Source organism: Atractosteus spatula, chromosome 9 (assembly GCF_055471065.1).
Source record: "Atractosteus spatula isolate fAtrSpa1 chromosome 9, fAtrSpa1.hap1, whole genome shotgun sequence".
Lineage (NCBI taxonomy): Eukaryota > Metazoa > Chordata > Actinopteri > Semionotiformes > Lepisosteidae > Atractosteus > Atractosteus spatula.
The window spans coordinates 46,309,322-46,336,389 of NC_142714.1; the positions used below are offsets into that span (position 1 = coordinate 46,309,322).

At 35.3% G+C, this 27,068-nt stretch overlaps 2 protein-coding genes and 1 non-coding gene across 3 annotated transcripts; 2 read left to right on the top strand and 1 right to left on the bottom strand.

Moving 5' to 3' along the window:
- Positions 1-2,131: 2,131 nt before the first annotated feature.
- LOC148828651 (transforming growth factor beta activator LRRC32-like) lies at positions 2,132-6,223 on the top strand. The gene is made up of 2 exons (XM_088925582.1): positions 2,132-2,440; positions 3,006-6,223. The coding sequence occupies exons 1-2, from the start codon at positions 2,273-2,275 to the stop codon at positions 5,031-5,033; spliced, it is 2,196 nt and encodes a 731-aa protein (XP_088781708.1). The 5' UTR covers positions 2,132-2,272; the 3' UTR covers positions 5,034-6,223.
- Positions 6,224-20,836: 14,613 nt separating this feature from the next.
- trnap-agg (transfer RNA proline (anticodon AGG)) lies at positions 20,837-20,908 on the bottom strand. Its single transcript has one exon. It is a non-coding gene; the product is annotated as a tRNA-Pro (tRNA).
- Positions 20,909-23,123: 2,215 nt separating this feature from the next.
- wnt11f2 (wnt 11, family member 2) lies at positions 23,124-24,960 on the top strand. The gene is made up of 5 exons (XM_088925576.1): positions 23,124-23,197; positions 23,420-23,655; positions 23,884-24,161; positions 24,253-24,545; positions 24,786-24,960. The coding sequence occupies exons 1-5, from the start codon at positions 23,124-23,126 to the stop codon at positions 24,958-24,960; spliced, it is 1,056 nt and encodes a 351-aa protein (XP_088781702.1).
- Positions 24,961-27,068: the final 2,108 nt, after the last annotated feature.

A 27,068-nucleotide genomic window follows, 5' to 3' on the forward strand; every position in this document is an offset into this window, starting at 1 on the left:
ATCAATACTGTGTACAGTTTAGATATAGGTCCTATAGTTTCTACCTCCATATGGAAAAAATAGCTGACTACTGGAAATGGGTACCTGAAATTATTTAATTCTCTATTAGTATACTTCCCTATATCTCCATAGATCCACATTTCCATAGATCAGATATACTGTATTAAAAACAAGACAGATCTTTTCCACAATGATTGGGCTCTTCATAATTCATGGTTTAAAGCGTAATGACTTATTTGACAGAGGCTCTCTTCCAGGAGAAGCACCCTTTTTCAGATGGAACTTGTTCTTTAAATACAGGATATGAATCATGTTAAAATGGTGCTCTTCCCTATGATCTTTATTCTTTCTCAGAAGCTCATATAGGACAGAAGTGTATTGAAGGGCAGAGGACGAGGTCATCTTGATGTCTGGTTTCAGATAAACTTAATTGCATTTTGTTGTTTCAGTAGTTTGGACAAAACTCTAATTAACATGGAGTAGAGACTTAATTTGAATTAGGTATTTATTGGCATAACTCACCTGGCTGAGCAAACAGCAAACTCACCATGTGGATGAAGATGTTAAAACACCCCATTCCCCTTTTTTCGGAGGGATGATCTGGGGAGCTGCTACAAGGGCAGAGATGGGATGGAGGGAGGAATGTGAAATGATAAAGGGGTAAGATGGAATTAAGCTATTTATATGTAAGTAGGTGGCATTAAGCAAAATGTGGATTTGAACTCCTCATTGTTAAAACCTCCATTTGTTGGTAAAATATTACAGTTTATTAATGTAGAATTAGGGTAATTCTGAATGCATGCACAAATTCATGAACTAGTTACTTTTATGTGAATTATAAAACAATAGTTGTCCAAATTGCAATTCGAAATATTACATTCAAGGGTCAGCTGTGACTTTTTTAGGTGTTTGGGTTACAGTACTTCTGTGACTGTAATGTATTATAACATTAATGTTTTGGAAAAGTACTCTTCACCAATATTTTATAAAGTTTTATACAAGTTTTTTTTTTAGAATTTCCTTTAAAGCAGCCAGTCTGATGTCTCACACTACACTTGCCTTCAGTGCAGTGCAGTGGAAAGACTTTTGCTTGGTTGTACAAAGAGTGTACATTGCCTTTATTCAGAACCAGGTTGGGCTCATAGGTCGTCTGAGTCATGATTCAGTATTCACCCCCATGAGGGGAAAACCAGTACAGATAACAGGTGGTCAGCTTCTCATGTCTGTCCAGTCCCTATATACTTCTTCTATTTCTTTGGTAGTTTCCATTATTTACATCAGGGGATGTCCTGGATCCGTAAAAAAAATCCTGTTTCAATGGAGAGCTATTTCTGTCTTCCTATTTATTGCTTTCTAAGGAGTTACTACCATCTGCCCTGTCTGTAACCTGTTTATTGTTTGTTCTTCCTTTCTATTTTGGAAGCCATGCTATTTTCCCAGGATAGTAGCAGGAACAAACAATGAGCTTCATTTGTTAGAGGTGGAATGGCAATCTGCAATTGTAAATTCTCAACCCTTTGAGATTCTATTGAAAAACAAATGATAATGAGCAGTGTTCCAAATCTTTTGCATCAATGCTCATTGAAAATATGCAGAAAAATGAGTCGCAGTCCTGTGAAAACTATGTATTTGCAGGAGTATATATCATTAGTGGCAATGTGAACAGTACAATTTAAACCATTTTGCATTGCATGTGGCTACAAGCTAATTGAATATGTCACGTGATAAGTCACACTTTTTCCCAGTCTGCAATTTGTTTAGCTAACAATGCCCTTTGACAAAATATGTCATGTTCCTATCAGTTTTAACCTAGTAATCTTGAACAACTTCTGTGCAGGACTCTATCACCGGGTACACGTGTTTTTGAGTGTTAATAGGTCTAGATTTTTCATATGGTCTTAGCTTTCCATTGTGGAATTTTTTTTTGCTTATGTTCTTGAATTTTACAATAAAAGTGAAAACACCAAAAAAAAATCACCACTTCCCGATGATACAGAAAAAAGGCAATGAAACAAAAAGCCCTTACATATAGACACAGCTTGTGACTAAAATTATTTCCTCTATTAAAAGGGCTGTTTTATTTTTCAATGAAATTGGATTTTTAGGCTCAATTTACACTTTTGTGTGTTGAAAAAAAACTCCATCTGGATCTAAGGTAGCTGCTGTCAAATAATTTAGGAAGAGTCAACACTGCACATCATTTCCTCATCGTTGCTCCCACGCCTGGAAAGTTTTTTTTTTCTGACAATAACTGTGCTATAAATGGATTACCATGCCTCAGAGATGCAGAATCCAGAGTCATGTAGTGGTGTTAGAGAACACTACAAAGAGAATGACTTTAGCAACTCTGATCTGCTTTCTTACACTCCAGTTCTTTTACCAGCTATACACATTGGGAACAAACACTGAGATACCTGAAACACAAAACCGCTGTCAAAAGGTAGGACCCTTGCAAAAAGTTGTAATTTTTCCATTATTTTTGTTCATTTTGTTGTAATTATTATTATGATTGTGACTGTTTCTTTACATATTCAAACTTGTTTTTGTCAAGAAGAAAATTTTCAACTTGCATCCTTACAACAAAGAAGGTGATCTCAGTCAGAATTATCAACAAAAAAATATTTTTTTCCTATGAGTTATGTAAGTAGTGGGAATACATAATATGCCACTTTATTATCCCTTAAAACAAATGTTGAGAATGAACTGTCATACTGGACATTTTACACTGTTCTAGGAAACCGAAGGAGACCCTCAGCATGTTGTGAAATTGTTCTTTTCTGTGAGTTTTTAAGGAAAGCAAGCTATCTGAAAAGCAATTACAAATAAAACGGATAAAAATGTGTTATTCTATTTTAAGAAGAAACTGAAAATCATATAATTGTTGCTTGTATTTGTACTAGGCGAATTATTAATGCATTATGGACTAGCAGTCCCTCCACTAATCTAGAATCTACAGAACTGTTAACTAAGATTATCCTAATGTTACCTTTTCTTTGTTTTTGTAGAACAGATTGGCAGAAGTCTTCTGTTCCTACTCCAGTTTTTCTTCTGTACCTCTTGACTTGGATCGTACGGTAAAGAAGCTTGATCTGTCATATAATGCTATCACAAACATAAGCTGGGAAGCAACTAACAGTCTAAGGTCACTCCAGGAGCTCGATGTAAGTTTTAACCATTTACATTTAATAACAAGGACAGCTTTTGAAAATCTGGCCCAGCTTCATGTTCTCAGCCTTGCAGGTAATTACCTGAATGATAATGTACAGACTACAGCAAAAGCTTTCCAAGCTCTCAGGACTTTGAAGGTGTTGGATGTTTCATTCAACAGTCTGGATAGTAATACTGTAGGGCTTTACCTTCAGAATCTCTCTTCTTTGGAGCAGCTCTCACTGGTTGGAAACAGTATGACAAAACTTACACACACTGTGTTTAAAGGAACCCCCCACCTGAAGAACATTAATCTTGAAAATAACAATATTTTGGAAATAGAACAAGGAACCTTTGAGTCTTTGACGAGACTCACAAAGCTGAACATGGCCAAGAATAACTTAGCCTGTATCTGTGATTTTGCACTTAAACAACTGAAAGTACTAAACCTAAGCAGAAACTCAATTGAATTCTTTATTACAAACGAGAATGAGGATTTATATCAACTTGAAATTTTGGACCTGAGCTTCAACTGCCTTCTCTATTTTCCTGTTCTTCCCAAACTGAACAGTTTAAAATTCCTGGACTTGCAACACAATAGACTGAGTTTTTTAAAATCAGAAACAGTCTCTTCAGAAGCAAGCAGTTTGTATAAAGAAATTACAAAATCAATTATACCTGAAAATGAACAAGGCTACAGCATATACTTGCAATCTAATCTCTCTCTATTAATTCACTTGGACATGAGCCATAATCAATTCACATCTTTTCCGTTTCACATTTTGAACAACACAGCATCTTTGGAACATTTGAGTTTAAGCAACAACTGCCTTTTCAATTTTACTGTTAACATTCCAAAAGTGTCTGATCAACCGGGACTGGGGCAGAAATCCATTCATCGGCATGTGAACTTTCCATCTCTGCACTCACTGGATCTTCAACACAACCAAATTCAGCATCTGCCTGTTGCTTTTTTTGAGGTTCTGCCTCAGCTTGAGCACTTATATCTTGGAAAAAACAATGTGAACCCCTGTGGCATTGAAAACAAATCTGGGAAAAAAGTGCCAACAGTGGTCAGACATCACGATCTGACCACTGTTAATAACTGCTCACCTTTTTCCAGCATAAAAACTCTAAAATACCTTGACCTACATGAAAATGACATAAACATGCTCTTCCCCTATGCTTTTCAACACACACCTTTGGTCTCACTTGATCTAAGTGGTAATGAGGACCTGAACATAGCAGAGAAAGCTTTGAGTGGACTGGAGCAAACACTGCAGAGTTTGAATATTAGTGGAAATCACATGGCAACAGCAGATGTATCCCTGCCCTGTCTGGGGAAATTAAAAAAGCTGGATTTGTCTAATAACCTTTTGGAAGATCTGCCTGAAAATATTGGGTGTGCACCCCTTAAAGAATTAGATTTGAGAAACAACAGCTTGACAACTTTAGACGCATCAGCTGTGACAAACTTGTCTGCAAGTCTTCAGATCATACAGGTCAGTGGAAACTTCTTTAACTGCTGCATTTCTGGTTGGCTCAAGATCCTGACCAAAACAAAAGTTATGATTCCTGATCTTAGAGAATCAGTTTGTTCCTACAAGCCCAATGAGGACTTTTCCATTCCTTTACTGGGTGATCATTCGCAAGAATGCCCATATGAAGCTCATACAGAAACAGGGAAAACAAAACTACTGATTATAATCTTTTTTGTGATTTTATTTCTGACACTAGCTATATTGGTTATTGCTAAAAGAAACTGCCACAGACTAGGTTCCTCTATAGATATTAAAAGTAATAAAGTGGCGTCTTTTAAATTTACTAAAGACGATCAATGTCCAGCTAGAGTGGCTAAAATCAATATATTTGAAACTGCAAAATAAAAATGTAAATGGTACTGTTTTATGATTTTCCAAATTTCCAGTACATACAATGGATTTTAACATAATAACTGGTGGGTTATACTTCATAAGAGTTTTTTTTATAAGATTATTATTTAATTTCTGTGAATGTAGCTCTTCCAGGCTACATGCAATTTGATTTTAAGTTAACGATCTGAAAATATTTTGCTGTAAAGGAAATTATTTATTAAATTATTTAATCAAATCAAATAAACTAGAAAATGTTCTACGACTTCTAGAAGGACGTGTTCTAACATACCGTATGTCCAGGATATACAAAGAAGGTGAATGTAAAATAAAATGTAAACATTTAGGGAACCAAATCATTTTTCAAAAGATTGTATCACAACTGTAATGACGACGCTGCCTCTTAAACCACTACCTCCTGCATGCCTGTATTTCCTTCCTTTTAAAAAGAACAAGTGTGAAACATAGTGAAACACAGACACCAGCCTTGTTCTGTATGCTATGCTGAAGACAGTTTGTTAAACATAACGAAAATCTCACCCTACTGGAAAGCGGGAAGATCTATCAGCAAAGAAATTAGTTTGAACTGCAAGTACATTGTTCAAAAGATGTTTTGTTAATCTCCAATTGTACTGTGAATCGAATTACATGCTATAATTAAATCTCTATTTTTGTACTTGGTAAACATTTTCACTTCTGCATTTTGTATTAAAAATGTGCATATACTGTACCACATATTCCACATACTTGAGGAAAAAAAACATCCAGCATTAGTATTCTAGTTGATGTAACAATTAATGTATCACCTTCTGTTAGTAACGACGCATATCAATGGTTTTATTCTAAGATACTTCAAAATGTTAACCTGCCACCTTCAAACTGACATCTGAGCATATTTTCTTCATGTTCTCCATAAATCACCTGTTTTCAGTAAATATTTCCTTCATGTACCTAGTCTCATAAATTAAAAATATACAATATATCTTTAAGACATAAATGTAAAAGATGTGCCTTATCTTTAAATTATCTAAATTAAAATGATGTGAAGCCTGTGTTCTTATTTAGGAGACCTTAACCTCCACAGTGTAAGAAGCCATCTATTCCATACTTTATGTATTTATTTATATATTTATTTATATAGACAATTTTAGCATGTTATTGTGTTTAAACAACAAACCATTAAACCAATAAAATGTATTTTTGTATAGCTTTGTTTTATTGTCTGTTTTTTTTTTATCTAGGGACTTTCCATACTTTTTCAATGTAACAGGAAGAGTATATTTTAAGATGTGTTGAAAATAAATTTGTAAAAATGGGAAATTATATTTTTATCATTCTTGACAACTGTTTTATAATTAAAGTCGACAGGTGATTTATTGAAAAATTACTTACATGATCTTAAGTGTTTTGATAGATGCCAATAATACTGAGCAGAACAAACAGAAGTAATCATATGGAATAGGTTAAATCCTGTAAAAAGATGTTTGTCTTAAGTAATTCCTCACAAAAAAAATATTGGTAGTATTGGTAATATCCCCAGCCCAGCTGTGTTCTTTGTGGTATACCATCCCAGTACTCACCAAACCCAACTTGGTTTAGCTTCTGTGATCAGATCTGATTAGAACACCGATTCTCAGTCCTTGCAGGCCTTGTTTTCATATTTACAAAATCATCAGTATTGAATATTTTATACACTCTCCACAGTCTAATTAAGAATTATGGAACCGACAATTTATTACACTCTCTCAGAAAGTGAATGGTTGTCCTTCTGCTTAAATCCAACTAGAAAAGTTTCAAAATTCATTAATTTGTGCTGGGTTGAGATCATTTACTAATCTCGTTCAAAAGACCTGAAAGCAAATTTTCAAATAGGCGTCAAATAGAAAGCTGAATTTGATTAGCCTGTGATTAAAAACTCGACTAGAGCAAAACCTATAGAACACAGGATTGAGAATCACTAGTGTAGAAGTTGGTATCACTGACACCAGGACATGGGCATGCCTCAGAGAGGAGAACTGAAAACACATAGTGTCTGAAATGAATTTTAACAATCAAATATGAAATTCTGTCCCTCGGAAGTGTCTCATTTCTTGAACCGCATTCTGATAGAAGGTTGTGTCGAAATTAGACACAACAGACATGTGATACTGAGGACATGATAAACATGGTATTCAAAATGTGCAAATTTTGTTTCCAGTGTATCATTTCTTGGTTGACAGCCTGTCAGCTGAGTCTTCCAGTCATGTATCCCCATCTGTATCAGCAAAGTGTTTGTGACAGTAATTGTCATACGTTTGATTCTGTAATTCCAAGTAACTGCTGAGAAAAAAAATCTGTTTGACTTTATAAGGAGAAAGTAGAACTAGTCTACTGAATCCTGCATTCATGAGATATGCTAACTTCATGGAGCAATTTAAACAGCAGGAAGGAAGAAACTACCACTTCCAAACCATCACACAGTGCAGTTCCGGTACATTCCGATATAGAATAGTCTAACAAAAACAGAAGGCTAATTTTAACACTGGTATTAATGGCATATTTGTACAGTACTCAATAAAAAGAACAAGTAAAGGTTTATTCCATGCTCAAAAGAGCAGAAAAGAAACACAACATTTCGGCTGTGAAGCCTTCTTCAGGTCCTAAATAAAAGTTGAATTATGCATTACAATTTGTTGCAACTGTAGCAAAACTAAACCCATGATGCTACTTTTTGTCTCATATACTAAGAAAGTTCAGGACTACTTTATTTTTCTTATGGATACACCCAGTAATGTTCAAAACAGAGCTTTTCATACGTAACATTAGTTTCTACTATTGCCGCATTTGTCAGGTTTATACAGAATTTAATTGAATTCAGTTATCATGTTCACGCAAATGTTTTTTCTATCATATTTATTGAAATATAACTGCAGAAAGTTCAAGAGGAAATGAATCAAAAACCCAAGATGAAAATGACACTGTAAACAGTGAGAAGCACCTGGGAGCTTTCAAAAACTTTTAGTTTTATGATTAGCATAAAATTCCATTAAAAACCACCAAGTGATTATTTGGTAGATTTTCTAATATGTAATTTTTTCTTGTTCCAAGTATTAAAAACCAGTCTTCTTGCAATTTTTAATTAAGGAGGAATACTAACTTGTATAATGTAAGTGAAACTTACTATTTCTAACATATAATTAACACGTGGTCTATAAGTTTAATTTCTTATTACATTTCATTAATAAATTTAGATGTTTTTTTGTTTAATGACGGATACAAATCAAGATTAACCTTAGAAACGTCAGTTTACAGCTTTTCATGTTTGTGAATTCTATTTTGTACTTAAAACAGACTTCACGATTAAGAATTGATAAATATGAATGATATGCCAAACTGTAAGATGAACATTATGTATAGTAAATAAAACATTCCAGTGTTTTAGTGGCAATTAGTGTAACAGAACATTTTTAATTATAAAATTTTCAAAACAAAAGTCCATTTCCAGTACATGAATTACAACAATCAAGTAAACAATAAAATTCTTTACTGTGATGCAGGTTTTACTTATTTTACAGTGATACCTCAAATACTTTAGTATTTAAAAATACATTAGAGCCGCAACTAACTCCCAGAATTCATGCTTTTCCTGTTTTGTGGAATTAAAACTCCCCCCAAAAAGTACATATTCCATTTTTTTTAAGTAAAAGTAAAACAACTATTGCTTACTAGCAGCTGAGAAAATATGCGTTTTTGTTTCGTGGAATTCCAGTTATTGGTACGCTAAAAGAAGAGAGAAAACAATATATTCAATCTTATAAATCACTATGCGTTTTGAAATTGCTCAACGAAAAGAGGAAGCTTATTGGAAAGAAAACCATCACCATGACAGCTGAAACTATAGCAAAAAGACACAAAAAGAAACTGACTTTTTAAGGCTAACATATATTTCAAAATGTGTGTGTGTGTGCATTCTGCCGTAGAAAAATATGACAGTTCAACCGTCATTATTTTAAGAATGTACTGCCTTCTATTGGACATAACGTGAACTACAGTGGAAAGGGACTTGCAATTACTATGTTGATTTCACATATTTAAAATTCAGGGTAATTACCATAAATATTTTGATTAAAAGTGACTCTTTCACATAGTTCACATTTTACTATTAATTTATAGGTTCTATTATATTATCAGAAAACACTTTATGCATAGAACGTGAACTGGAGCCTACCTCCAGACCATCTCAGAGCATATACATCCCAAATTGGGCTCAACACATCATCAAAATAGCATATCTTTGAGCGGAATGAGGAAAGCAGATCATTTAATGGAAACTCCCACAAACACAGGCAGAACATGCAAACCCTACACAGAAAGGAGATCATCAATCTGGAATCTAAGCCAGGCCACAAGCACGCTGTTAACTTTCTGCATTGAAAAACAATCAAAATTAAAAAGGTGAATTACTTCATTTAATGCTGTTTACAGTTCAGACCTAAAAGCCTGTGTATAAATTATTCTGTATTACTTTAATATAAGATGTACTGAAAATGAGTAACTCCCCATATTTTTTAGCTATTGTACGTTACACATTTTCTTTAACTTTGCAGTGGCCATTAATACACTAAAAAGTGAAACATTTAGCCTTTATTTATTATTAGGGCTCAATTTAATGCAATGGTGACATTTTACACAATGAAAGGTTTTCCTTCACATATACAGTCACGCTGGTAGAGAAAAAATGTGCTGTTTTTTTAAACATTGTGCATTTGGGTAGAGGAAATAATGTTGCAAATTTGTCCTTTAAGATTTAAAAACTACTTCTTGCATATAAATAGTGAACTTCCTTAACTATTTAACCACAAAGGACCTTAACAAGATTTTGTGCAGCTGAAGTGAAGAATTTTGAGAGTGAGAAGGCTCAAAGGAATGCTACCTGCATATAATTGTCTGGTTTCATATGTAAATTGTAGCTGACAGGATTCCTCGAATTGCATACACACTGACTATCACACTATTTGTCTGAATACGAAATCTGTTGAGGTAGAGGTGTGTATTGTTGACATTGTGTATTGAAAGTAGTGTTGGCATTATTTTTTATCTAGAAACATTTTACAAAAAAGTTCCAGAGATTCTTACTGTGCTGTGTAACCACTAATTCTTAGTTGTTGTGTGATAAATATTGACTGTCTTACTGTTGAAACAGAAGTACATCTCTACTATTATACTAGCACAGTGAATGCATATTCCGTTCAAATTCATGGGCATGCTTTGTATCCTTTATAATTTCAGAATGGTGATACAACACAACCTATTCTGTAAGAAAATCTGAAAGAATGATATAATATATACACCACAGAAAAATAAGCAGGCATTTATTAACATCCAGAGGAAAGTTAATAAATTAGGTAATCTCAGGTGGTAAATCTATTAATTTGTTTATTATTTTACACTGAAATTTTCAGTCTGGAACTTTTAGATATTTTATTTGATTTATAAGAAGTAAGTAACTGAAAGTTTCGTTTTTTAGTATTGGAAATTGTTTTACAGGATTGTGTTATATGCCTAAAATACCACTGGGTTGTGCTGTAACAATGCTAAATTATTTCCTAATTTTGCTTTCATCCCATTACAAAGCAGCATTACCACTGTTATTTACTGTGTGTTCCACTCTACAAAACTTGCAGAGTTGTTGTACAAAACGTGGGTAAATACACTAATAAGACATAATTGGATTAAAATGTTCTACAAGATTTTTGTTGCAAATGCTTTAAATGTAAAAAATAACATGTATCAATTTCAAACATTTAACTAGACGTAAAAATCGAAATGCCTTTTTTGCAGTTCAAGTAGTGTTTCCTGTGCTTGTTGATTTTTGTCTTTGACTTGACTTTATATTGTTTGTGGATATTCTGTCAAGATTTACTGGTTTTCTTTGAGACATTTCTCTATCACCAACGTGCAAGATAGGTTGGTAACAGAAGCAAGAAAACCCAGAATAAACAAGGTGACAATAAACTCCATAGAACTGAAACCTCAGTCTACAGATGTCAGAATCCACATGCCATAGTTATGTTTTCTGTACCCCTTTGTGCTTTTGTCTAAAAGTTATTAGCATTAAAAAGCCTGGCTTTGGAAGTAAGGAGACAGTTAGTGTGACAGGGTGGATACAGACTTGCACTCCTGAATGCGGCTTTTAAAGAAACATTTTCTCACCTCGTGGTGATTCCTAACATCCTGTTGAATTCCGCTTGGGTCACTAGTAGGATCTTCCTTCTAAGCAGGTGTCTTCACCAAGGTTAAGTAAAAGAATAATCTAGAAACTATTTTGAACTAGGTCAAATAACACAATGGGAGTAACCACAGATTCATATAAGCATCTTATCAAGCACTACAAAGGAACAAATAGAAGATAAACTCATGCAGAAAATAGAAAAAAAGAAGAAGAAAGCTCCACCTTTCAGCTATGGAACATCTGAAGAAGACTCACAGGAGAAGAAAGCTCCACACCTAAAATGTCTTTTTTTCTTTCTAATTCTCAGTATGGAATTAATCTATAGTTTTACTTTGCAGCTCACATGCCAGAAAAGATCTCTGTTGCTACCTTTGCAAAACCCAAAAGCTAAACCACAGAAAAAGACTATCGTGTTTTACAACCCCATGCTATAAAGCATAACATAATATAGGATTTTAAATGTTTGTATACCTCCAATTGACATTTTCTTTAATGAGCTGTATTGGATATACAAAGTCGGCATGATCTAGAAGAACTATCAAATAATCATTATTTATTCAGAAATTGTTTTGCTGCCCTGGTGCTTTTGAGGATAAAATATCTCAGAGTCAAAAAAGATCCAAAGAGAGAGACAAGAAAGAGACACTCCCCAGATCACACACATTACAGAAGTGACCTGTCAAGGGATGAAACACGTTAAATATTAATTGTCTCACTTAAAAGCAAAGCATACTCCTGGAGACCTTAAACAGTATCGCCTTCCAGTCTTTGCGATCTCTCCTGACACAAACCATGTGTTATGTTTTTCATCTCTGCTGTCCACCTGGACAATAGTCTAAGAACAGAGACCTCTTAGGGTGCAGGGGGCTGGCAAATTCTGTCAGTTAAACTCAGCCTTGAGGCCTCCTACAGCTCTGCAGATTGCTTTTCTATGGAGTGAACAACACATTGGAGTCCAAAGCAGCTTGTCCTCTCTACTGCAACTGTGACCTGGTTACAAGATGACTAACAGGTGTGAGCTAGCAAAACAAGGGCCTACTCCAGTGTTCACCCTAGGCTTATACCAGCAATGACTGAAGTAACAAGCCCTTTCACTCTTTTTGTAAACAATCATAACTAATTGTGACATAGAAATTAGATAAGCACCCCTATTTAAAGTAATTTAAATATTCAGTAAAAGAAAATCAAAGATTTTGTGTTCTTTTGTGAATATTAACACAAAGTTTATGGTTCACGTTTTTGGACAAAATACATATTTCAGAGGAATTAATAAACAATTTGAGCCTGTGTAAAAATCTGGAATATTTACATGAAATGTGTCCGGTAAAGAGGACAAGCAGGGCTGGTAGTTAAAAAGACTGTGGTAATGACAAATATACTGTGAGGCCGTCAACAAAGACTGCAATTGTAGGACAGGGGAGAAAGACCTTTCCTGGAAATTCTTGAATCGTGTCTTTTCTTTCTGATTGTTGTTTTTTCTGCTAGTGATACTTCTATAATATTTCTGGAAGTTTCGTCTTTATCTTGAATCATCAGATTGACCTTTGTTTGTCAGCTCCAGGTTACAGACTGAAAGTATACAGTACATGTGCATGTAAAAACCTCTTACATTATATATGTTTGCTACTTACTTGTAGATAACTTCATATAAAGATAATAGTAAATAGTACGCCCATCCATTCGATTTCTAACGTCTTCATCCAATTCAAGGTCACAGGGGAGCCTCAGTGTAAATAATGTCTCTTAGTGTTTTTAGATTTATGCTGATGGACCATTGACAAATGGATAGATGATCACAGTCCTCTTGCAACATACTCACACACTATATAAGGCATATATCTTGACGTTTATAGTTTTAGAAATGTTCACTCCAATTCACTGTAGTTGATTTAGTTTTTTATTTTATAGTGCACTGCTTGAGTTTATCTCTTCTTGCTGTTATGCCTGATCTAGTAAACATTTTCACAGAAACATCATTTAATAGCCTAGCCTAGCAATTTCTAGCCTAGGATTAAGGCTCAAATAAATACAGCTCTTTTTCCAAATATGAAGCATAGATTCCATACCATATATTACACTCTAAGAAAAATAACTTAATTAGCCTTCTAATTCTTTTTTTGCTTTGTTTTGTTACACACAAATATTAACCTGTATTCGCTGTTCCATCATTTTGCAATTATAAACTATAGCAGCAAGCATACCTTGCAATTAGAAACTATAGCAGCAAGACCACAACACAAACTTGTGTAAAAAGGTTCATTATCAAAGCACAAGCCTTTCTGATTTTAAACCTAACCCTGGTTTTGATGGAGGCCTTTTCATAAAACATTCACCTCCAACTCACATACGCTTCCTTGTTACAAACTGAAAATTAGGATGAAAAAATCAACTAAAGTTTCCTTAAGTAAAATAAATCACAATCTGAAAACTTTAAATCTGACAGAATCTGTACATTAAAAATAAATTTACTTTTGGACCCAATACCCTGTCAACAGTAGGAAAGGGATCTGGCAAAGCACGTACAGCACTGGAAAAGCTGATATAGTTGTACAAAATTGAACATAATCCATGCCATTTAACTGCAGCAAAAAGATTAATAACATTTAAAAATCAAGAAATAAACAAAAGGGCAAAGCAAAGACCTTTTTCATTAAACAGAACAAAACCTATCTTAGTCAAATGTTTAAAAGTCTGACAGTTCTACAACTTTAACTTCACACAAACTTTTATTTCACACAAATTTTCTTTTTTAGTGTTTTTTGTATATATAATTCAAGCTCCAGCATGCTCAACTTTCTTTTTAAGACATTTAACCAGACTAGTCTTGCTAAAATGTTCACCACTTTTTGGCTGCTATATGTTAAAATTACCAGCATTCAAGAGTTCAGCTACCCCTTATCAGGGACTGAAAACAGACATTAAGGATAATATAAACCAGAGACTTTCTAAGAAACAAGTCCTAACATCCGCACTATTTTAGGCATTCAAAAGTTTTTTTTTGAGTGAACCACAATGAACATGCGACTAATTCTACAGCGGTAATAAATTTGAAAGCCTTAAAACACAGACAAAATACGAGAAGATCAAGTATATATTCAATGACAGCAATGAAACATATTGTCAATGTGGTGTAAACTGGTATTCAAAATGAGTCTATAATTTACCTAAAGGCTTCAGTAATACAAAATGACAACTAACCAGACAGTTTTGAAGTTTATTTATGATAATGTATGTTTAAAGTAAGTATTGATAAAGAGGACTGTGTAAAAAATGATGGTAAAAGTTTGTGTTTGGATATTACACCAAGATATCATCCTCGAATGACCCACCTCGTGTGTGAAACAAAGTAAAACAGCAGTATGCTGTTAGAAGCTGTGCTTAACTGCTCCCAAAATATTGTTATTGTCTTCTTCACTGAGACATAAATTGTGCTACACCTTTTCAGACAATGTTCAGTTTCTCAGAAATGTAGGGTTCTTTTTTTACAATAAAACACAAGAATTATAATAATAGGGGGAGAATGTTTGTTTGGAGACAGAAGGGGTTAAATATTTAGAAAATCCCATGTAAACAATACAAATTGTCTGTGCCCTAAATGAATAGGATTCCTCTCTTTGTCACTTCAAGTGGCAGAGAGATAATGAAGGGAGTTTGTTATTGATAGCTACTGCTTGCCAGTGGGGATTTCAGCAGGTTGTCAGTTTCAGGCACCATAAGGCTCCTTTTCTGCCATCTGCATAGACTTGAGGTGTGAAAAAGTTAAAAAAGCAGAGCTGTTTTTGGTCGAAATTGTCTTTCTGACACAAATGGATCTCCCTTGTAATCTAATTGGCAACTGCTCTTAAATCAATAGCTAGTCATGTCAGTGAAACCAAATGTTCCATTTACTTTAAAGGTGTGCATTGAACGCACTCTTTGACAGTATTCTATTAGTCATTAAACAAAATACATATTATTTCAGGTTTAACTTTTCCCTTATTTTAGGTTGAAAAATACCCTTAAGAAACTTTACCACAGTACTTTCACATTGTACTTAGAAATGATACCATGCATTTATTTTGCATTTCTAGGGCTCGAATTAAGTTTCATCTTCTCTCTCTACCACACGTTTCACATGATTTCATAGTTTCGCTGTGCTTTCCTGTACTTTTAATCTGCTTTCACTGTATTATACAAAAATAAATGTTTCTAAAGAATTTAATGAAAACCAAATATTTAATATACACTGCTATCTAAATGTTCCATAAGTATTTCCTTGAATTTTATGAAAAAATTGTTAATTTTAATACTTATATATAAAGATTATGATTGTGATTTTTAAATTTGTTCCTCATGTGTGTAACTCAGTGGAAAGACATTTATACATAAGCACTTGCTTAGGTCTGCTTAAAACATATTTGAAAGGAGATTTTTTGTGATGACTCCAATCTGATAAGAATTAAAATCAGTCCAGGCAAAATGAGTCTAGACTTAAGATGGTGGGTGAATGGCAGAACTAATCTTTATCACATGACCATGACAATTTAATATCATAAATAACATCCAGGACCATAATGAAGATGGTGCTAGACTAGTTTTTCAAACACATGTGGGTGGTTGCTTCAGCTTAGGAACACTTGAAAGCCGGCAAGGAGAAACATCGCTTTACTGTCTTGTAAAAGACATTTTGCGACAAAACAGGCTGTCAATTGATCAATTACATTTTTATTAGTTTTATGATTAAAATGGGTAATGATGAAAAAAAATTATGAAGATGTAGCTCTGAACACAATCTGTACCATATTATAGCGTGAATATTCTGACTACCTGTAACTGTTTGGACAGTTAGAAGATGCAGTAGGTTCGGTTTCTAGGGAAAAAAAAACAATAACACCATAAGTGTATCCTGGTGGACATACAGTATTCCAGTGATATCATGAGCACAGCAGCAGTTTATAACAAGGCTTGTAATACAGAGGATGTATTTAAAGATTTCACAGTACAAATTTGTTACTAGTGGTAAGTGTTAGCAAGGTTGAAATAAATCAGAGCCTGGTTTAACCTTTAAAGCAGGGTGAAGCGGGACCCTTCAAATAGAGCTTTTACGAGAGTTCATAGACTAATATTTTCACTCAGCTGGGGGTGCTTGGCTGTCTGAACACATGAAAGCAACTGGTAAAGTCAACCTACTGCAGACCAGAAACTGGGACAAGAATCAGGAGTCAGCTGTCAATAATGAAAGGGGCACAGTGTCTGTCTCACAAGCCAATCATCAGATAGGAATTTGAAGAGGTAGGCACAGCAATTTCACTCAGCTTACTTTATCTCTTAACTAGTTTAGTTTTAAGAAGACTATCATGTTCCAAGTAAATAAGCCTGGAAAGTATTCAAATGCGATGATCTAATTATGTTTTGGGCTTGTTTGGTTTTCATGGACTTGGGAACAATATTATACTATGAACCCTGTTAAGGGAGTACAATACAAATCTACATCTTGAAATTATGTCTGAACAGAGATATAAATATGTGTCAATAAATAATTTAAGGGATTAGCGAACATTAGCCAAAATGTGGTGATTTTGAGTCTTAAATGTTAAGTGACACTGTGCTATTGAGCCCAGAGTAAAATGCAAACACATGGGAATAAGTGAAGTGTGATTTTTAAGGCAAAATAAATTTGAAAAATATAGATATAAAGGAAGCTTTCTTTTACTGAAAACAAAATAATACCAGGTGTCCTAAATGAGCCGGGTGCGGGCTGATTAGCCACATCAATTGAGCCACATACCAACAAGTATTCCTGCTTACACACAGACCTGCAGACATAAGGAAATGCCCGAGCAAGAAACAACACACATCCCACATTGCATTGCATTGAGTGGTAGAGAAGCTCACTCATTCACTGGACTGTAGATATAGGAATCCCAGATGACTCATTTCAAACCACACTGAGAGTGACACAAATGACATTACAAAATATCTATGCGCTGTAGAAATATCAGTTAAACAGAAACCGACGAAGTATTCAGCTTTTTGAAGCCTACATTTACGATCAAGCAAAAATTGCACAACCAGGAGGAAAAAAATAGGTGTTTATTTTCTGCATTGATATTGCAGCAAGCTTTGCAAACACTTATTGAACAGCAGAAATGAAGTTTTTCCAGGAAAAAAAAGTTTGATCACAGAGCAGCTGACTACTTGTCATTACTAAAAAAGGATGTGAAAGAAATAAAAGAGTCAAGGTATTAAGGTCCCTATTCATTTAGTTTGCATCAGTGCAAGGTCATCGCAAGGTCTGATGGACATTCTCAGCTTGTATGATAACAATTATTGCCCCCACCTAACAATAAAAAGCCATTCTGTTGAGGCTTGAGGCGGAAAACATTTGGATGGAAGGAGTGGCAACATCAGGGGTCATTAAACATGTGGATTCTGACTTTTTGTTGACTAAAAAAAGACTTTTAAAAATTATTTCAACTTTAAATGGGCTTTGATTAGATGAGCAAGTGGCACAAAAAAAAAAAACAAATAGAAAGGCAGCTACCGGAAAAGCTAAAGGTCAAAATGTCCTGCCTTCTGGATGTGTAATTCCGCAAGCCCATCAATAAGCAGACCAGCATAGCAGATCTTTTATAGGTACCTACAGGTAGAATTTTTTTTTTGCCAGAACCCTGAGTACTTCAGCAAAAAAATGGTCAACTGCTTTTCTGATAAGAGGTTGTTTGTTGATAACCCATAACGGATTCTAAAAAATTAAAACACAGTGTTGTTGTCATTAAAGTTTGACTTTACAAAGTTCTTTCATCTTCCCCCTCCCATTCACATGAATATTTTCAAAATAACAGTGGGAAAATCAGATAGCCAACAATTGATCAATTGTAAGACTATTCTAAACCAAACCATTATTATTAGTTCTATTAGTTTAGTGCTCTTTCAGATCCAAAGAACTGAATTCAATAGATGGTCATTTAGTCTATTACTTTTCCGATTGAGATGTTCCATTTTAGTTTATTTTTTGATAGACAAGTATCCACACAACTAAGAAGCAACAAGTCAAACCTAAATGTTTACTCTGTCATGGGATTCTCACACAAACAGCTTTCAGCATGCATTGAGGGAAAAGGGTATTTTGTTAAGTGTTAAGGGATTGTTATACTGTTTGGAAAGATTAACCCCATAAAGCATCTCCCCAGCCAGTGATTGGTTTTAATGTTTTGCTCCATTTAAATTAAGTACATGACTGCAAACCTGGCAGTGTGAATGTGTAAAGCCCTATATAAGCACATGAGGATTTGATGAAATATCCAGACATTTCAGACAATTCAATGCTATAAAATCAATTTGTTTCAAAGGGAGCTGAGTTAACCAGGATTTCTGGACTAGACCTGGTGTGAAAATCAGAAGAGTATATACGCAAATCCTGTAATTAACAGTCGCATTGGAATTAGAGGAGACCAAATTACATGTCTAGAACCCCCTGGTTCTCTATAAACACAAGGGTAGCTTCAGGCATCTCAGAACCCAATATGTTTTAACATGAGCTCCTTTAATGTTCTCATTAACGGTAATTAAGACAGCAATAGGGTATTTACTTTCCAGGTTTTCTGGTAAGGACACCTCAGAGGACAGAGCAGGCTTCACTCACAGTGTGAGTATAATGAAAGTAAGATAAACAGAGGAGTAAATAAACCCTGTGGTAAAAATCAAGATCCTACTAGCATTTTCTATAAAGGCTCTCTTTCAAACATTAATCCCTAAACTCAGTGCTTACCTACAGTAAATTAACCACTTCAAATCCTTCCTGTGGATCAGACAGACTAAAGTCTTTTATATACAGGAGTCTTTCTTGTTGAAGGGTGGTGTAAGGAGGGGTACTTTTTTAACTGAACTTGGCTATTCATTGATACAAAGTGGCAAATAGGGCTTGTGTTGTTTCCAAACAAAGCCTTTAACTCAAAAGCTAAAACGATATTGGGTATACACATTTATGCCAGGTTAATATCACAAAACGAAAAAAAAACGTTTAAAACGAAAGATTCAAAACGTTTGAGAATGAGCGCATTCAGCATTGTTCTGTACAGGAAAAAAACTAAAACTTCTATGACTGAAACGTAGGCTAGAGTATTCCAAGGCGTGAAATGCTTTGTAATGTTATCTACTACTAGTATAATAAATGCATGCATTTCAATATTCTCTTATATTGGATTACGAAACAAGATTACCTTCTCTTTAAACATAAAAAAGACATAAAAGATTGTATATACAAGTATCATGAATGATTCTGTCGTAAGTGTATTTTATGTTAAAACGCTTTGCATTTATTACGTGATTATACACATGCGTGTAATTTAAACCTGAGACTCCAAATTTTAAAGTCTCTTAAGAAGTAAAACGGTGAAAGCACAGTAAAATATAGAATAGTTTAAGGAAGAACAGACAACCATAACCCGTGACGAATGAGACGTATCCTTTGGTGGGCTGGAATTCTTCGGTGCAAGTGTGAAATTTATTTTGGTGTTGGCATTTTCTATTCCCGTGTGCATGCATCGTTACAAAACTGCTAAAGAGAAAAACGACGTAGAGTGATACTATAACAGCTTTATGGGCATTAGAGTGTCTTAGAACATTATCAATACCAACCGGTACTTGAGGTGAGAAACTCGTTAGCACTTGTGTGCTCACTGAAACTTGCAAAGATGTGTCATCGATACGAAACGTGTAAAATTCTTCTACTGCTTTCAATTGCCTATTGTGATATTTACATGGACCTGTTTAACTTGCAAAGTTGTGCTGTCGTCGACGCTAATGTTTTTAAACATATTGAAAATGTTTAAATTTTAAACACACTTACACGTTGCCATTAAATATGTATTCGTTTTCTAGAATGGTATGTACCTATTTTGCTTGCTCATTGTGAATAAATAAATCATTTGAAAATTACCACTGTAACGTATTTTTTGCGGTTCATCGTTTTCTTGTGAACGTGTAAGCTAACCTTGTAACATTTTACTACAGAATCCAAAATAATGTTTCTAAATATGAACGTTGAAAGATCTATCTTAAAACACCGCACTCCCAAAAGATGTACTTTATTACAAGTATTTCTGTTTTAGTGTTAAAGTGAGCAAGGCGAAAGAAATGTGGTTTCATTTTCAGAAATCAGTGACTGGAAATAAACAGTTAAAGTAAATACGGTATGCACAATTCCTTAGCGCACTGTTATTCACAAAGAAATCTGTTGTTCCTCGGGAAACAAACGACAGACCATTAAGTTTGAAATTAAAAGAACGCTTTCTTAATCCAAATAAGAGAAAGCTTCTCTTTCAACCGAATTAAAACGTGCTTGTTACATAACAGGAATAAACTAGTACACGTTATAGTTTTGATGAATGCTTAGAATCAGTGTCAAAAAGAACTCTTTGTGGACAGTGTTTTGGACAAAGGTAACTTAGAAATTAACAGATAAGAATGATGCTTATGTCTCAAAAAGCACAGGAGGCAGCTTCTAGCTCTTGTCCTCTTTGTTTTTTTTATACATATTTACGATTAATTTAGCAAAATTACATGCCTCAAACACATCTGTGGAAATTTTTTTAAGCAGTTCACCTTTTAAAGAAAAAGAAAAGTAGGGCTCGTCCGGGATTTGAACCCGGGACCTCTCGCACCCTAAGCGAGAATCATACCCCTAGACCAACGAGCCGACACGCGCTAGACTGATAATTTAGTATTTTGAATATTGCAGATCATAAGTGCTCTCTCGTTATATATATTCTGTTTTACGATTACAATACATGTTTTTCGGATTTTCAGACATTATGTATATTGTTTTTGCTACACTACGCAGTTTCAGTTTCCAATGAAATCGTCCTGCCTGTCTCGAGAAAATTAGTAAGTAACGCTTAGGCCTGCTTACTTTTTGATACATTTTAATGTGTCACAATAAGTATAAACCCCACGACTGCAGGAAAGAACTGCGGTCTTCTAGTGAATTCTAAACAAGAACGGAAGACATAGACTGCGCTCTTTTGTGGAGAAATAAGTCCACCATTGTTGAACAAGGATTTGGGATCAAGAGCGCCCCCACAGAACAGATGCATATACACACGCACAAAATGTATTCTGTGTGCAGTTCAAATGTATTTTTAATGTGGTCTGACGGCTTGTTGGGCTCTATAAGCAATATAATAAACTATATATAAAATAAAGCCATAAATTTAACATTTTTGTGGTATAACATAGGATCTATGAAACGTCTATTAATTTTCATATATTTTTTATATTCTACTATGTTGAGATTTAGATGCCAACCATGTTTTTACGGATGTACATTTGAAATACTGGAGAAAATTCAAGAATATGAAAGATAATTCTGAATACCCACAGCCTATTAAATTCATTTAAATAGCTGAAGAGATGACACCAGGTTTATTTTTACTGATTAGATTATTTTACTCTCGGAATAAACACCCTCAAACAACATCACAAACTCGAGCAACAGTTCAGTTTTTCAATTGGGCGCACTACTTCGTACGTCACTTGAGAATGCTTTAGTAAAATAACCCAGTAAAATCTCTCCATGTATAACGATTAAAAAGAGTCAGTCAAATTATTTTATAATAAGAGCAGTCTATTCTAATATATGTGTGCTTATATAATGTAGTAGCTGTTTTGTGCCCGTGTATATACGAAAATTGTGATTGTTAACAAGCATTAAAAGGGTAGTGTGTGTCTTCCAGAGGAATAGCGCCACCGAGTTGTTTACCCTGTTAAATCCTATTCTTATGTAGATTTTGCAGGAGTGTATCTCTGGTTTCAAAAGGAATCTTCAAAAGATATTCAGATCACTGCCAGTTGGATTGCAGCGGCCTTAACACCTCGAAATCTTTTGTCTAACGCCATTTAGAGGTTTAATGTTTATGTTAATCAGAAGCAAGCACGTCTTGAAATGTTCGGTAGTTTCTTAAAGGAAATAAGCATTGAAGGGCGCTTGTCTAGACGCTCAGTTTTTACAATACTTCCTAGATTTGGTATAGTGTACAATGCCTTGTGCAAAATATAGGATGTGTAGTTATTATGTGTGTGTAGGAAATTACAATTCGTTGTAGAACAGTACAACAAGAAAAAAAACTGCAAAGCTACTGCATTGTAATATTTGAGGTAAACTAGAAATAATCTAAACCTATCAAAGTAATTTGGGTTCAACTTTCGGACTGCAAAAACAACTGAACAATTCTAAGGTTAGATTGTATATATTGACAGGACTGGCAGCGCATTTTAAAATAACTATCCCCACATTGCATTGATATTACATAATTAAATATTATAACACAATTATTTCTTAGTTGGTGTATGAAAAAAAGAATCGGTTGGCTATTAAAAGCAAACAACCGCAGCATAGCTATCAGCCTCACCAACGCATGCTTAAACGGCAGTGAATATCCTAATGGCTTTAGGAAATCTCTGTATTCAGAGCGTTTGCATGAATTCAATTTTTGTTTATCGAGTTGAGGGACACTTTCCAAAGGAGACTTAAACCCCCTTGTTGATGTTACTAGAACCCGGTGTTTGAAGTGCTCCAGGCATGAATAAGACCCATTGAAAGATTTTATCTTGCCACGGGAACATGTACCTGAGAAAAAGTTTCATTCAACTGAATGGGGAGGGGGTGTGGCTTTTGCAAGCAGGCAATATAAAGAGACTCAAAGGCTCGGAGGTCATAGACTGGAGAGACTGTCCTCAACTGCCAGTTGAGTTGTGGCATTCACACTTTAACAGGATCCTACAATCTGAATTTGATCATTGTGACGATCTGGATTACAACATTGCCCGGGACTGGATAAGAAAAGGCATTCTGAGTGTTATACAGAAATTCTGGAAACCACACGAAGCTCTGACCTCACCACCACCTGAAAATAATGGAATGCATGCATTTGCTAGTGTTGTTAATATTGGTGAGCAGCATGGAGTACTGTACAGCAATCCATTGGCTGTAAGTATTCCTAACAGCTTTTATTCGCGTATTTTACGTCTGTATTTGTTTTTGCATGCAAGTCAGTTAACCACAATATTTTTAACGCGATGTTTACTTAAATGAATCTGAATTATAGGTCATTAGTAATTGGTATAATGCTGTATTCGTTTAATGTGAATAACCAAATATTAATAACTGAATGAACATTACACTTAACACGAGTTCTTAAATTTATTTTAGTGGTCTAACAGTAAACGGGAGCTCAGTTGGCTGGAATCAAACGCACCACTGCAAGCTTTTAGACGGGCTAGTTCCTGATCAGCTGCAGCTCTGCCGGAGGAATCTGGAGCTGATGCAGAGCATTGTCCACGCCGCTAAACTCACCAAACTGACGTGCCAAAAGACCTTCACTGACATGAGATGGAACTGTACTTCCATTGAGAGCGCACCGCATTTCACGCCCGATTTAGCCAAAGGTAAGTCGTGCAAAGGCGTTAAGTCTATAGCAAGAACTTTTAACTCCCGAAAACTGCAAAAAGGTCAGTTACCTAAATGCAAGTTACTACTGTACTTACAATAGTCAGTATTTTACTGTGCTTACTACCCTGTTTGTAAATCAGACGTGCCATTTAAACTGGTTATTGTTTGTAAATGAATGAAGAATATATTTCTCGGGAGTCTCATCTGAGAATACTCTACTGCAGGAACCAGGGAATCCGCCTTCGTCTTTTCTCTGGCTGCCGCAGTTGTGAGCCATTCGATAGCCAGAGCCTGCGCTTCAGGGGACCTACCCAGCTGTTCATGCGGGCCTGCACCTGCAGAACAGGCCGGTCCGGACTTCAGATGGGGTGGCTGTGGGGACAACCTGCGCTACGGTCTGCAGATGGGCTCGGCCTTCTCCGATGCGCCCATGAAAAGCAGCAGATCTGGTGCTCAGGCAGTCAGGCTGATGCACCTCCATAACAATGCTGTGGGAAGGCAGGTAAGCAGAAAGGATATTTTTTCGAGTTTTAAAAGGTGGCTGCATTTCATCTGAGTCGATCATCAATCAGTCATTACTATTTCTTGTTTAGGCTCTCGTTGATGCTATGGAAACCAAATGCAAGTGCCATGGAGTGTCTGGGTCCTGTTCTGTAAAGACGTGCTGGAAGGGACTCCATGACATAAATGATATCGCCGCAGACCTCAAGTCCAAATATCTTGCCGCCACTAAAGTCATCCACCGCCATGTTGGGACTAGGAAGCAACTTGTGCCCAGAGAGCTGGATGTCAGACCAGTCAGAGAGTCTGAGCTTGTGTACTTGATCAGTTCCCCTGATTACTGTATGAAGAATGAGAAGCATGGATCATTTGGCACACAAGACAGGTATGCATGTAATTATTGCAGTGCAGAGAATATCAAATCAGTGATGTGGATGAACATCCTGAAAACCACATTATATTTATGATCTACTGAAATACTCAAATGTTTTAAATCTTTCAGAGAATCATCCATTGTACTTAACAGATGTTTAATGGCGCAAATGTTGTGTGTGTTCATGCAAAGAGACCTTCCTTTGCTGGAGTCCTTAAAAGTATGTTAAACCAACTTTTTATTTCTCCACAGGCAGTGCAATAAAACATCCAATGGCAGTGATAGCTGCAACCTCATGTGCTGTGGACGTGGCTATAATGCTTACACTGAGACAGTGGTAGAGAGATGCCAGTGCAAGTACCACTGGTGCTGTTATGTCACGTGCAAGAAATGCGAACGGACTGTGGAGAGATACGTCTGCAAATAAACTGACTTGCTGCAGTAAGTCACTGATACTGCAGAAAGGGAGGATGGCAACTGTACAAAAAGCACTACACTCCAAAGAGATTTCCTTAATCCACAGATAAAGTTTTGTCAGCATCGTGGCCGTATGAAACATTCCTCAACTGCTGCTAAGAGACAGAAGGAGAGACTTCAATCAAGAGTCAATGCAGCTATCTGAAGGAAGGCCAGAGGATGGTGATTGGTAAAGTGAAGACCCAGATTTGTTCTTGTTCTGAACTCAATAGCCATCCACTACAGTTGACAAATGTTCCTTGGTCGTTCTGCCTGGGCAGGTCTATTTATTCCCTCAATCAAGATGAGCTGTGGTTTTGTCTTGAGAAACGAGAAGGCTGTGATATTGGTGAAAGGCTGGACATGATTGATTGGGAGCAATAGAAGTGCTACCTCTGGGGGTAAAAAGTTCCTCCCTGAATAGAGAAGTGGTTGAATGGAAACAATGGCCTGAATTACAAAAAAAGACAATTCAACCCCCCCCCCCCCCCCCAGATGCTAATAGCTCACTCAGCTTTTGAGATTTTTAAGTGTTTTTTAAGCACCATTGAACAAATAAGTCCAATTCTTACTCATTAACTAAATCCTGACATGAACTCATCATTGTTGTTGGTTGTTTGAAGTGCATCTCAGAAAAGGTGTTGTACACATTTCCTAGTTTTACTGCACATCTGAAATGTTCTGGGAAGCATGATTCCTTCATGTTGTATTTTGAAAGCTAATTTTGATGCAATGTTGTTGTTGTTGTTTTTAAGAAACTTTAATTTCTTATACATTATTTGAGAAGGGAAGAAGAAAGACTTGCATTTTCTGTTCAGTATTTTGTAAATTGTAACCCATATTTGATAGGTTCATGTAAAAAGTGTAATTTTATATTTATTTTTAAATAAATCCGTTTTATATAATATTGTTTTCATTGAACGTCCTTATCACCAGCTAAATTACCTTTTTTAACAAGTTAAAACAAATCTGCATTAGTAGCGTGAAGCATTGTAGTATGAAGAAAACAAACGTTGACAGGTGTAACATTATTAAAACCAGTTCCTAGCATATCTAATCCTGTGGAAGTGGTATTTGAGAAGCTGTTGGTCTGATCAATGGTGCTCTAGCTGTAATGCATACGCATTTGTTAGTAGGAAGATTTATTTCCATGGCAGTGGAAGAAGGCAAACTGACCTTGGAAATACTAAGTAAAGAATCCCATATACTGTTACTGGGAGATAAAGCACAAGTTCCAAGATGCCCAGGTCTCTAGTTAAACTGGCATTCACCTCAAATCCAGGCATTCAAGCTTAATTCAGTTTTCTGGATCACATGTTCCCTATATATATATGTCATTTTTGTAATCCAACACTAAATGCTTTATCTATTCTCTTCTTTATCAACAATTCATCAGTTCAATTTTCACCGCCTTCTGTGTAAAATATAAACGCTGTAAGGCTGCAGTCAGGAAGTCTTTGAGAAGCACAAAGAACAGCCTTTAAAAAAAAACAAAGAACCGCTGTGTTTCTTTTCTTCTGTTTTCATCATGGAATGAACCTTTACTTGTTTCTTTAAAAAAAATACATAGTTTAGATATATACAGTATATATATATACATCAAAATGTAACTTTAGCTTAGCAACTGTTTTATACATTCTAATGTAGGTGGTTCTTTACTACTAACACCACTACTATTACAATATAATAACACCAATAGCATCCTTTAGAGACGGGAAAAGCTATTTTTACTTATTCAATGGTATTTTGACAAATTACTCTTAGTGATCTAGGTTATTTCAAATCTGGTATGTACCAAGCTGTTTTTCAATACCTACCCCATCTCTTATTCCTGAAACAATCTGTCTCTTTTCTATTTATTTTGCTTTTATAGGTTGATGGAAGGGCCCTGTTAAAATGGCAGACTTTGGAGCTGTCTGGGAGAATAAGTGTTCCAGTAATTCTACACTGCACATGGTCAGGAAGCACAATTTTTCACTGATAAACCTTCAGAGCAGACTCCTGAGAATGTTTAGAAAACTTATTTTCATTTTGAGCTTGCTTATTATAAGGGAAGGAGTTTTATGGTCGCAATACTTT

Excerpts from the sequence above, each read along its gene's own strand:
- LOC148828651 (XM_088925582.1), top strand. The coding sequence starts at position 2,273 with ATGCCTCAGAGATGCAGAATCCAGAGTCATGTAGTGGTGTTAGAGAAC. Across the intron at positions 2,441-3,005 it reads CACAAAACCGCTGTCAAAAG|AACAGATTGGCAGAAGTCTT; the intron begins GTAGGACCCTTG and ends TTGTTTTTGTAG.
- wnt11f2 (XM_088925576.1), top strand. The coding sequence starts at position 23,124 with ATGGAATGCATGCATTTGCTAGTGTTGTTAATATTGGTGAGCAGCATG. Across the intron at positions 23,656-23,883 it reads CACGCCCGATTTAGCCAAAG|GAACCAGGGAATCCGCCTTC; the intron begins GTAAGTCGTGCA and ends ACTCTACTGCAG. Across the intron at positions 24,162-24,252 it reads ACAATGCTGTGGGAAGGCAG|GCTCTCGTTGATGCTATGGA; the intron begins GTAAGCAGAAAG and ends TTTCTTGTTTAG.